Source organism: Falco punctatus, assembly GCF_963210335.1.
Source record: "Falco punctatus genome assembly, chromosome: 9".
Classification (NCBI taxonomy): domain Eukaryota; kingdom Metazoa; phylum Chordata; class Aves; order Falconiformes; family Falconidae; genus Falco; species Falco punctatus.
In genome coordinates this window covers 53776919-53788661 of record NC_137589.1, presented here as the reverse complement: position 1 = coordinate 53788661, position 11743 = coordinate 53776919, and the positions used below count along the sequence as shown (strand labels likewise).

At 49.4% G+C, this 11743-nt stretch overlaps 1 protein-coding gene and 1 long non-coding RNA gene across 2 annotated transcripts; one reads left to right on the top strand and one right to left on the bottom strand.

Annotated features, from left to right (window-relative positions):
* Positions 1-330: 330 nt before the first annotated feature.
* Positions 331-5414, bottom strand: LOC308069779. The gene is made up of 2 exons (XR_013930509.1): positions 5289-5414; positions 331-5016 (listed from the first exon to the last, which is right to left on the bottom strand). It is a non-coding gene; the product is annotated as an uncharacterized lncRNA (long non-coding RNA).
* Positions 5415-5663: 249 nt separating this feature from the next.
* Positions 5664-11320, top strand: ZDHHC12 (zDHHC palmitoyltransferase 12). The gene is made up of 5 exons (XM_080402679.1): positions 5664-5916; positions 6153-6289; positions 7183-7269; positions 8578-8744; positions 9348-11320. Exons 1-5 carry the CDS (start codon positions 5841-5843, stop codon positions 9655-9657), a joined length of 777 nt encoding a protein of 258 aa, XP_080258805.1. The 5' UTR covers positions 5664-5840; the 3' UTR covers positions 9658-11320.
* Positions 11321-11743: the final 423 nt, after the last annotated feature.

Genomic DNA, 11743 nt, shown 5'->3' with positions numbered 1-11743 from the left:
GGGGCAACTTGTACCACTTGTGCAAGTCCCAGTAACGGACTGAAGCTGTTCTGCTCTTTTTCAGCCTGCAGCAGTGCAAGCCGTGCTCAGTGGCAAAGTAATCTCCCTTTACAGGAAGCTCACTGCAGCACAAACGCTGTAATTGGTGTGCTAAAGTCCTCTCCTGGGACTGGTGAGTCTCCGGGCACCCTTTGGCAGGTGGTCCCATGAAATAGCACCTCTTGTTCCACCCCAACATCTTCCTTCTGTTTTGGGAAGCAGAAGGCCCTGCTCTTACCCGACTCCCAGTGGCGCTTACCAGTGCAGTCCTGCTCATGTCGGCAGCGTTACGCCAATTTATATGATGTAGGGGAGAGGAGAGTCCCACTGAGGTGGTCGTCACCTGTAGGACTCCAGACCTGTAAAGGCTTAAGAAGCCCAAGGCCAAGGCTTGCCTCGCAGTTAGGCGCTCGACGACACCGCATGCAGTCCATGCTTGGAGCCCTCTGCTTGCCACGGTTCTTTCCCAATTCACAAATCTCCCCCGAGAAAGGATTTAGAAAAGATTTTTATGTCTGGTGGCAGGAAGAGGAGACTACGGCCACGGGGTTAGGACATTTCGGGCCTCTGAGCACAGTAACCCTCCCTGCTCTCTTCCCTTGTATACGTCGCTCTCGGATTTGACTTGCTGCTATGAGGTTCTTCTAATGCTCAGAGTTAATGTTGTCATTGCCGAGCACGTTATAGACGGATCCTAGATACACAAACAACTGACACTTTAAATGACAGAACACAGCTGCCCTGGAGAGGTTTACTTTTTTCTGCCAATATGGTGTTATTCGATGTCTTTTTTTTTTTTTTTTTTTTTTCTTCTTTTTAACCATACGTCATTTGTTCTGGTATTGTGAGATCTGTACTTTTTTCTTTAAGTATTTTTCAAACTTATATATATTTTTGTGTCACTTTTGAATTGTTTTCATATGGTTTGCAAAACTTGACAAATTATACTTTTTTGCAGTCGTTTGATTGAAATGTATTTTTCTCTCTCTTATTCCTGTTCTCCAAGAATTTGTGTCCCTATGAGCTTTGAGACAGGGAAGCTTATTTCAAGATCTGTTTTCTGTATAACGTTTGCTAATCTTCCTTCAAGATGCAAAACTAAGGGAGGCTGCAAATAGCGCCGGCCAGCCTCGGTGCATTAGGGGAGTCGGGTTTTGCTCACTTGAAGCTCCATTTAGTGCTGCTGTCCTTCGGAAGCTGTTTCACGTGACAGTGCCACCCACTAGGCTTCCTTCTGTTTAGTGCCCACATAGTGAAAGCCCCCGCCACTAAAATCTTGGATCGCTTGACAAAAAGCACTCAAGATTCTGACCATGTTGGCAAGGTGGGAGTGGAGCAGAAGGGGACACGTCAGAGATGCAAGAGGCATCAGAAACTCGTGTCCTCAGAATGCAGGTGCCACACTGGGGAGACAGCTGGAGCTCAGGAGCTCCTGTCTCGGCTAGAGCAGACCTCAGCCTCGCATTGTAATCCCAGCAAAACGACCAGGCTTTACGCTGAGATTGTGGCACAACTACATCAGGGTTAACGAACAACGGATGGCTTGGTTCCATCTGCCTCAAGGCACCAAAGGTTTGGGTTTTTCAGACCAGTGCCCCTGTAAGCTCAGCTGTTGGTGAAATCTCACCTGCTGCGAGCTGGACCATGGTATCGAACCTTTGTTTCCCATTGTAAAGACAACCTCTGTCCTCACTGCTCACACATCCTCATCAAGCTGTACCTGAGCCAGGATAAAAAGATTTAAAATTCCCAGCAACATGGAGATTAATGGAGTCAGACGAGCCTGCAAGAAGTGCTTAGTCTTCTGAATTCTGTTGCTGATCCCAGGGGGAAGGGGGAACTACAACTGCTCTGTTACAGGTAGCTACACACAAGATTTTGAGTCAGGCCACCAGCAAGGTAAACTCCTGAGACAGCATTTTGAAAGAAACCACATCCCTGTTAAAGTAACACGAGTTTTGACTACACGTTTCAACATGTGTTCAAGCCAACAGACTTTGTGAGCTGAAAAATGACATTTCCCTTTCAGTAAGGGGCCAAAGAGAGAAAGGTAGCCTCTGAACACCTGAGCATAATCCAGGAGTTCCTGAAACTGGAAATTTGAAACTAGCTTGTATCACGGTTTCCCTAACTGAAAGGACAGGAGCGCCCTAGGCATAACGCTGCACCATGACCTGAAAGCACTTTTTGGAGGCAAGGAGGAGTTAACGAATTGCTGCCATAGATCCAGTGCTCAGGACAGGCACCTGCAGACATACCAATATTCTGCAAAGGAGGGGAGGGCAAAGTGGCTGATTTTTTGTGAAGGTCTAATGTAAAAGGGGGAGTTGGATACCCTGAAATGCTTGACTCGGAGGGAAGCCTTTCAGGCCTTCCACCTTTGCTGGATCAAAGGAACGAACCAGGAGACTTCAACTCCACACAGAAATACAGAGCCAACAACCAACCCTGCCCAGAAAACTAGAACAGGGTTCTGTCTGTCAAATGAAAATCCAGCTGGAGAAAAGTTCATAGTGTGTAAAGACACAGCAGAGGGGCCGTAGCTGTTGTCCCATTCAGACTCTTATTCATACTTTCACTACTACATTTTCTTTAATGTTCGAAAGCTTGGCAAGCAGAGCACAAACACAACCTGGTAGTTCTCTGCAGAGACTGTGCCAACAAAGGGACCCTCCACCTTGACCGTACATAGTTTCCTTCCTGGCTGGTGGGTGCCTCCTTGGTCAGTGGCCCAAGTCGATGGTACCACGGTCCTCAGCACGCAGGGTGTCAGTGTCTGCCCTCTTCTCTGGAATAGATGAGAGCAAATTGGTGGGCAACTTCCCACAAGTGCTTCCGTTTTACAAGATCTGTGGGAGGAATTGCTTATAAGGATTGGCAGCTACTTGTATGATGCTTAACAAACACCCAGCAGCACTCGGCTTTCTCATCTAAACCAAGCCAAGAAAGTTTAGCACTGATATTTGTGGCGATTAGTAATATTGCAGACAATTCATCTGCCCCGTTTGCATGATGGCTGCTGTTACCCTGCACCCACCTGCTGGCTGAAGCGGTGTCCGTTCAGCACTGAATCCAACCAAGGTGACAAGCTTGTCACCTTGGTTGGGCTTCTGCTGCAGCCGCCCTGGTCTCTGCGGAAGATGAGAGGGGAGAAAAGCCCTGGAGCTGTGAGCCTGTTCCCTCACCCTGTGAAGGCGACAGTTGATCACCCGTAGGACAAGAGCCGCAGGGGCGCTGCGTTCAGGCCCTGCTCCATAGCAAAGACATTTTCTTCAGACTCTTTAGGGAGGAGCCTGCCACAGCTCAGGTATTAGAGGGTAGCTGGGGGGGGGGGGGGGGGGAAGAAAAGTAGGGAAACAGCTGGTCTCCATGACATCCACATGTATGAAGCAGAGGGTGATAGTTGTCAGGAACGGGTGAAAAGTAACGTAGGGGCTGGATGAGAAGACAGCACTTAAAGAAAGGAATGAGAGAGATTTCCTGCTGAACTGAAACACTTCTGCATTAGCAGACTGTATTTTGATATCATATCATTGTCACTGGTTGCAATTCTTTTCTCATTTAAAAAAGTTTTTAAGCTAACCAAATATGTATTTCCTTGTTTTGCTTCAAGAAAATAACCTCGGTTATAATGAGCAAAGCACCTGCTTTTACTCTGTCCATTGACCTGCCTAATGTTGAGAGGCCTGGTTCAAATGTTTGTACATGGTGAAACCAAGCGAAAAAATAATAATGCACAACTGTTGCTTCCTTACAATTCTGAATGAATTAACTTTTCCGTTGTATCCATTGGATACCCGCTGTGTATTAAACCTAGTGCTTAACAACGTCTTCTTCCTTTGGTCTATGAATGCGGTTTATTTAGGTACATTACTGGTCTGTTTGCTGTCATATATTTCATTAAAAATGAAAGGAACTGCCATGTGTTGATGGTGCAGTTCAGTGGCTTTTCCTTTCATCACTCCAAGGGATACAATACTGTTTGTCATTAGAAAAGAGGCATGGAGGAAGAGAGCATTGTTAGGAAATTATGTGAAAGGGGGGAGGAAATCAGAACGATATTTGGCTGTGCAGATTGCCTCTGCACTTTGTAACGGATCTGTGGCTTGCATTCCACAGCCTAAGCTTTGTAAGTGGGCAGAAGCTGAGTACTTATGAAAAGACTCCAGCTTAAAACAGTCGATCTGCTTTAAGGCCAGCGTGACTTTCTTCTTAATACCCTGGCCCTGCAAGGGTTCAGCTGCCAGTTAATTCAACGGTCACAGTAAACTCTCAAGAGGATCAGACTCCAGGTGCCTGAAGCAGGAGGAGGAACCATCACACTGAACTGCCTCTAGGACGCTGAAAATGTACCATGTTGTAAGAGCACAGTCAGACACCCTAGGCTTCCAGCAGCATGGAACTCCTAGCTGGAATCTCCTACGAATCTAGATTCTCCGCTCAGAAACTTTCCAGTGGAGACTTTCTAGAACTAAGCCTAATTTCAGCCAGTTGTTTAGGTTGAAACCCTTGAGGCCGAGGTAAGCGCTGATCTCTGTTGAGAGGTTTTGAAGCTGTAAGAAAAGATACAAAGTGTAACATGCACCAAATTATTTTAATCACAAAACAGTGAGAATACATTCCCTAGGACAAATTATTTCAGAGCATCAAAATGTTTCTACTTGCAAGTGGGTAATGTTGTTACTACTCAAATTGCCTTCATTAAGCTTTAAAATTTACACCTCTCTGCAAAGAAGGGGAACCGGGCTGCCCACCTTTTTTTTTCTGTTTGTAGATGGAGCCTGCTGAGCTGTCCCGAGCTTCCCGCTGTTCCGAGCGAGTTCCTTTGCAACCCTCGGAGCAGGGAGGTTCTCGGGGTGTTTGGGGCAGGCGGGGAACAGCCCGGCCGCCTCATGTACAGCCTCTGCGTGAGGTTTGACAAGCACTGACACCGTCTCTGGGGGTGTCCAAGGAAGATTCCTGCAGGTTTTCATTTACCTGGAGTAAAAAAAAAGAAAGCAAAAGGATTTGAATGATTGTTGGAGGTTTAGACTCCATGATTGTTATCAACATTTCAACACAGCTGCCCCGGTAAAGTGCCGCAGTGCCCTGTGCAGCCCGGTGGCCGCGGACTGAGACGGAAGCAGCCAGGAGCGCAGGGCTGAGGCAGCCGCTGCGCCCCAGGTGCCGGAGCATCCACGAGCGAGGGATGCGGCTGTTCTTCCCGAATGCTCTCTGGGGAAGAAGGTAGCAGAAGCGGCGGGATGCACCCGCGCTGCAGCTGGGCACAGATTTCAGAGCTTCCCCAGGCTGCGGTGGGACCCCCCTCGCGCAGGCAGGTGCCCAGGCTGCAGGTGCACACCCCGGCCCCGCTCCAGCGGGAGCACGAGCGGAACGCACTGGGGCACGGCTCAGCCGCCGCCAGCTGCCGGGCCCAGGCGGAGCCCCCCCCGCTGCCAGGACCCCCGCCCGCCCCGGCTGCGTTACCGGCCCGGCCCGCGCCCCCCGCCGAGGCGGCGCCGGCAGAGCCCGGGGCTCGGGGCCGGCGGGCAGCGCCTTTCCCCGGGGAAGGGCCCGGGGCGGGCGGAGCGGCGCGCTGCAGCCAGGCCGCCCGCAGGCGCGGGAGGGGCGGGGGGAGCCGGGCCTGAGGTACCGGCACCCGCGCAGCCCCGCGGCGGGCCGGGCCCCCTCAGGGGCAGCCCGGGGCCGCGCCTCCAGGGAGCGCCGTGCCGTGCCGTGCCGCGCCGTGCCGTGCCGGCCCCGCCCCCGGGCGCTGGTGGCGGCCGCGCCGCGCTCCCCGCCCTGCCGGGCCTGCGGGCGCCATGGGGGCCGGGGGGCTGCGGGCGCAGGCGGCGCTGAGCGCGGCCCTGGCGCTGGGGCTGTTCCTGCACCGCACGGGTGAGGCGGGGCCGCCGCCGGGGGGAGGCAGCGGCGGGGCCGGGCCGGGCCGGGCCGGTGGGGGAGCGGGGCCGGGGGTGCCGGGCCGGGGGGCGCCGCGGGGCCGGGGGGGACCCTGGGGGTGTGGGGGGGCCCGGGGCGCGCTCGGGACACCCGCCCGGCGCCGCCTGTCCCCCGGCGCCCCCGCGCCCCCGGCTGCGGCCCCGCGCTGAGGGCGGCGCCCCCGGCCCTTGCAGAGCTGCGGCGGCAGGAGGAGCGCGGGGAGCTGCTGGCGCCGCTGGTCTTCGTGCTCCTGGTGCTGGGCTCCGTCCTGCTGCACGCGAGGGTGTCCCGCATGGATCCGGGCTTCGTCGCGGCGGAGGAGGAGCTGGAGGTACCGCGCGGGGCCCGGCAGCGGCTGCGGCGCCGGGAGGGAGGGGGCGCGCGCGGCGGGCGGCTCCGGGCCCCGCACCGGCCCTGGGGCTCCGTACCGGCCGTAGGGCCCCGTGCTGCCCGTGGGGCTCCGTACCGGCAGCGGGGCTCAGGCTTGGGCCGTGTCTCACACCGTGCTCCTGCCCCGGGTGCACCGTGCCGTTTGAACATGAGTCTCCTCCTACGGAATGTGTACGTGACCTATTTCATGTTAACTGCTGCAAAATGGTACACCTGCAAAAAACCCCAAACTGAACGGCGAGCTGGGAAGGGGGTGCGCTCTGCAGCTCCGTTTATCCAGCTGTTCATGGATTCGCTGCCCTCTCAGAGGTTGTGTACACAAACAAGTTACAGGGAAGTAAATGGAGATGCAAAATGTCAGTAACTGAGATAGAGTCTGCTCGGTCGGGCACACCGCCTTATAGATTGTGTAGGACAAAAGCGTTACCGATTTTAATCATCCATCATTAATGTAATTGTTGGCTTTGTTATGAACAAGTAGCACTGCTTGTACTGAAAAGGCATCATTGTTGTGTTTGTAAGTGAAGTCTAACCTTGTTTATTTTTGCCCCCAAGTGTAGCGCTGGGATCACTGTGGGATCTTGTCCACAATTATTTCTGCCTCTGTGCAAGTGCTCTTTTTGATGGCTACAGGAGTAGCCTGTTCGCTCTTGCTCTACCTTAACTGTCTGCAGCTTCTGTAGGGATTCTAAGGAATTATTTTCTTTAACCTTCCTAATGCCAGAGATAACCAGCAGCGTGTAGCTGTTAAATAAAAGGATCCAGACAGCTCAGCTGTACCAAGACAGCAGCAACAAAACCTCCTTAGTTCCTCCCTTTCTCTTTTTTTTCTAGGCAGGCAAGAGTGAAGAACAAAGCCTGGTGACACCCCAAGTTCCAAGTAATATTAAGATGCGACGCTGCGGTTACTGCATGGTGAAGGTAGGCATTCATAATGTGCAAGAAGAGGATGGGATGATCAATTTGCAAGCTTACATTTTCTGGCAACATCTTTGTTCAGCTGCTGTTGCCAGTGTTTTTCTGCTCTGCCGTTGCTGCTCACTGCTCAGTGGTTTGGAGGTGCAGCAGATCTGATTAATTCTGTCAAAGGGTCTCTCTCCTGCTGAAAAACTCACAGAAAAAGTAAATACAACTAGCAAACTAGATTCTGATACAGCCCTTAATTGAGAAGTGATCCAAATAAATTGCATAGCTAAAGATGTAGTAGTGATGGACACTGGAACGTATGCTCTTTTTCCAAGGCTGAACCAAGTTCCTGCTGGCTTACAGAAACAGGGATCTTTTGCCATGGGAAAATTGTATTCTACGTTCTTACTGCCGTGTCAATCAGAGCTTACAGTATTGTTAAAAAGGTTATTTTGAAAGTATCTTGATAGTCAGAAAGGCAGGTGAGCATGACATATGAGAACTGTTGGTAGCTGTGAGCTTGTTTGGAAGCCCAAAGCCAACAAAACATAAGGCTAAATTGTAAAAGGTAGCATGAAAGAAAAATTAGAGCAATTAAATTAGCTCTTAAAACACTGCCTAAAGCCTAGAAAGGGCTGTTTTCAGAGTGATCCCTATCAGTTTAATAAAATCAAGCATTATCCCAGCTTCCGTAAATTCCTGAAGAGTATCTACTGGGAGAAGTGAGCTTATTGTAAAAGAAAAAGCTGGCAAAACATCGATATGCTTCAGGGAACAAATCCTAGGGGGTGCTACTTTTCTCAGCCAGGTCTTTCATTCTCCTCTGCTCCTGGTACTTCGAGCCACTTTCCTGTGCGTCTTGTATTCGCACAGGAGCAGAGACACTTCCCTCCTCTGTGCAGTCCCGTGAAAACATCCCAGCCCTGCCCACTTTACCCAATAGCAGTGGTCCTCGGTTTTCACCTCAATACACCACTCGTGCTTTCCCGAACAGACCGATTGGCTCTACCTCCCTGCTTTGCGCACTGGGCTTCCTATAAATAGGTAGCTAATGAGTAAGGTGCATAGAGAGAAGTAGTGTGGAGGAGTCATTTAATCTGAATCTCACTCATGTGGATCTGTGCCAGGGGAATCATGATCCCCTTTAGTCGTGTTTAGCAGTGTTTATGTTGTGCCGTTATCTCAAAACGGAGTGCTTTTAGGACAGCACTGCTGTGGAGGAAGACAGTTCTGCACTATGTTCCCTTCTACCGAACGGGGAGTTGAACAGCAGTGGACTAGTGCTGACGGGTTTTTTCCTTTTTGTTTGTTTCTGTTTTGCAGCAACCGATGCGAGCCAAGCACTGCCAGCTGTGCCGGCACTGCGTCCGGCGTTATGACCATCACTGTCCCTGGATTGAGAACTGTGTAGGAGAGAAGAATCACCGCCTCTTCATAATCTACTTGAGCGTGCAGCTTGTGGTTCTGCTGTGGGGGGGTCACGCTGCTTGGTAAGGCCTGGAGGTGGCACTTTGTCCTTTAAGACTGTTGAAAGTTGAGTGTTCCTGGAGCCCCAGCGAAGCGTTTATGTGAAACGTAGCGGTGACTGGATTGACTTTGTGTCTTCACCCTCTTCTGCATCCCGGAGCCCCCTAATCTGCTGAGGGACAACGCAGCTGATCAATAGTTGAGCAGGATTTAATAATTTAGGTTTCGTTGTTCATCTTTGTTTTAAGCTTAAATTAGCAGAATTAACAACAGTACAAAAGCTGACTAATTTTGTTTCAGTCACTGTGATACTGTCTTTGTTTACAAAGCCAAGTACTGGAAACTCCAGCAGGGTTTCAGCTGTGTGCCTGTTGGGGAGAGGAGTTAACAGAAGGCATTTGTCTCTCTCCACTGTCAGGGGAACCAGCATCCTTTAAACTTCTTAGATTTTATGTCAAGCTGGTGCAGTCTCTTTAAGAGTTTATAGTATATTAACTCTCTGAGGTTCACGATTCACAGAAGGTCATTAGTTATGAATTGAATTTAAATGTGCCATAAAGTTTGCTTGGCTCATGTAAGCAGTTATACATCTTTAACCGCAAATTTATTTCTCTTTGAATTGAAAGGTCAGGCCTCTACTTTGAACAGTCCTGGGACTGGCTGTGGCACAACATTTTCCTCCTAATGTCCTTCCTCCTGATGGCCGTATTCAGCATTGTTGTCCTGCTGCTGCTTGTTTCACACCTCTACCTGATCTCATGCAACACCACCACCTGGGAATTCATGTCACATCATCGCATCTCCTACCTGCAGCACTCCGAGTTGGAGAATCCCTTTGACCAAGGGGTAATCCTCAATCTCTGGAGATTCTTCTGTTCATGCCACCTCACTGCATGGGAGAAAATCTATTTTCACAGGAACAATGAGCCTGTCTAGTCACGGCGGCAGTGACCTGGTAGAGTGCCAACACAGCTGCAGGTTGCTGGGTAAAGCTTTGCTAACGCAATTGCTGCCATTGCCTTGCAGGGGACTTTAGTACATCATGAACTACAGGACCCGTTCCACAACCTGTTTGTTATGCAAATTACATTTAAAGGATAGTCAGGATTAATTTTTTTATATATGAATAACACTGTTGTTAAAGGCAACACACTGGTTCTGGGAAGGCCAGCAGAGGTGATTTCTGAACCAAGCAAAAGGTATCTCTCTCTCTAAATTCACTTCCGTTCATTAACTGCATCCGCATCTCTCCAGAAGAGATGCAAGAGTAGTGTGAGGATGCATGTTCATTTCTCTTCCCCAAAGTTTCCCCTCTCGCTGCTAAGGAACAGCAGCTATTACAGACAAAACCAGCCAGAATCAATATAATTCCTGTGGCCTTTCTTCAGCGTAATTCTCACTGTGAGAACCGCAGTGCCTTTTGTCAGTAGTGTTGGGCACGTAATAGAAATATTTGAGTAAATATTTGGAAAGTCAAAAGCAAATTTCATTTTGACCACATGCCTCAGCTTAATGCTTTCCACAAAGATTTGAGGCTTAACAGTGTTAATGTGCATGAGAAACAGCTGTAAGGCACCAAATTCAACTTATGAGATAATTAGCTTGTACTGTGTGACGCTCTGACCAGCTTGCTAAGTGGTTGGTTTTAAGTTGATGGTGCTATTAAGGATTCATGGACTATTTGAATCAATTCAGCAAAGAATGGTTTCTTTAGACAGAAAAGCATTGCTTGCCTACTGAATTATTTCTGCAGATGCCTTTACTGTAGCTTGTGGAGAGAGAACCAGCAGCGGAGGCGGGTACCTAACTGCCTGGCTCAGGTAACACGGCTGGCAATACTACCACCCCAACACACTAGTAAAACTTTAGTAAAAGAATACAAAGTTTCAAGGCAAGAGGAAAGATTCTAGGACCCATTTGTTTCATTGCGAGGAGGGGGCGGTGATAGCTTTCTGGGATAGCACCACGCTTACTAGTTTTCCATTGTAGTAAGTGGTTGTACTTCCAAGTTTCCATGCGGAACTAAAAGGAAGTTTGGGATGACCAATTTTAGCTTTAAAAACAGAAAAGGCTCTGGTGTGAATTTTAATCCTGGTCCTTTTCTGTTTAAAAAACAGCACCACAACAAAACCTTAGTTAAAATTATTTTCTGCCTTAATTGCCTTGGCTCAGGAATTAACACCAGCTCAAGAGCACATCTGGCAAGCTGGTAGGATGCACTCAGGGTTCAACTGATGAGCACTTACGAAAGGACACTGTAAATACAGCACGATAGTCCAAAAGCAGTTTAAAAACGGCAGAAGGATTCCTTCTTCTGACCAACCCCGGAGTTTGTAATCTGTGTCCTGTCTGGCTTGTTCAGGGTAGAAACTCCTACCAGACGGATATCAGAACGCTAAGAATTGTCTTCCTAACAATGGTACGCCATCCAGAAAGGATTCTGCAGCATGTTTGTGTCAGCGTGGTACCTGCTGAGGTATGGCTCACCTGCCAAAACGGTTTTTGCTCTGTTTGGTGGTTGTTTTTAAAATGCACTGGGATAGTAATGTACAGTCTTTTTTACTCTACTATAAATGATAAATTAAAAGAGTAAATATGCCTTTTTTGGTTCTTTATGCCTCTCCCTTTGAGCCCAAGTTCTAGGTTTCACCTATGCTAACAATTCAGTCCTACTTACCACTTTACAGAGGCCTTGACCTTCAGAATGAGTCACAAAATACACTTGAGGGGCCAACAGCAAGCCAACCGTTTCTATTCAAACGAGCGAGGGAGAATGTGTATCCTGCTTTAAATGGGCTGTTACACCGCAAGGCAGAGCAGGAGGTTGAAAGAATGTGTACCTTGAAATTTTCAGCAGCAGTTATACTTGGCTCTAAAAATAGGAAATCTAGGTTCAGTGTGAATTACTTGTTTTGCACAAACATAGATAGCTCTTACCTCTCTGAATCCTCAGGCACTTAGACCAGCCGTGATTTAATAGCGGCAACTTGCTAGCTGCACCTGAACCTTATCTCCAGATGTA

Bases quoted from the DNA above. Each gene is read 5' to 3' on its own strand.
- ZDHHC12 (XM_080402679.1), top strand. From the start codon at position 5,841: ATGGGGGCCGGGGGGCTGCGGGCGCAGGCGGCGCTGAGCGCGGCCCTG. The intron at 5,917-6,152 runs GTGAGGCGGGGC...CGGCCCTTGCAG, and splicing joins GCTGTTCCTGCACCGCACGG to AGCTGCGGCGGCAGGAGGAG. The intron at 7,270-8,577 runs GTAGGCATTCAT...TCTGTTTTGCAG, and splicing joins GCGGTTACTGCATGGTGAAG to CAACCGATGCGAGCCAAGCA.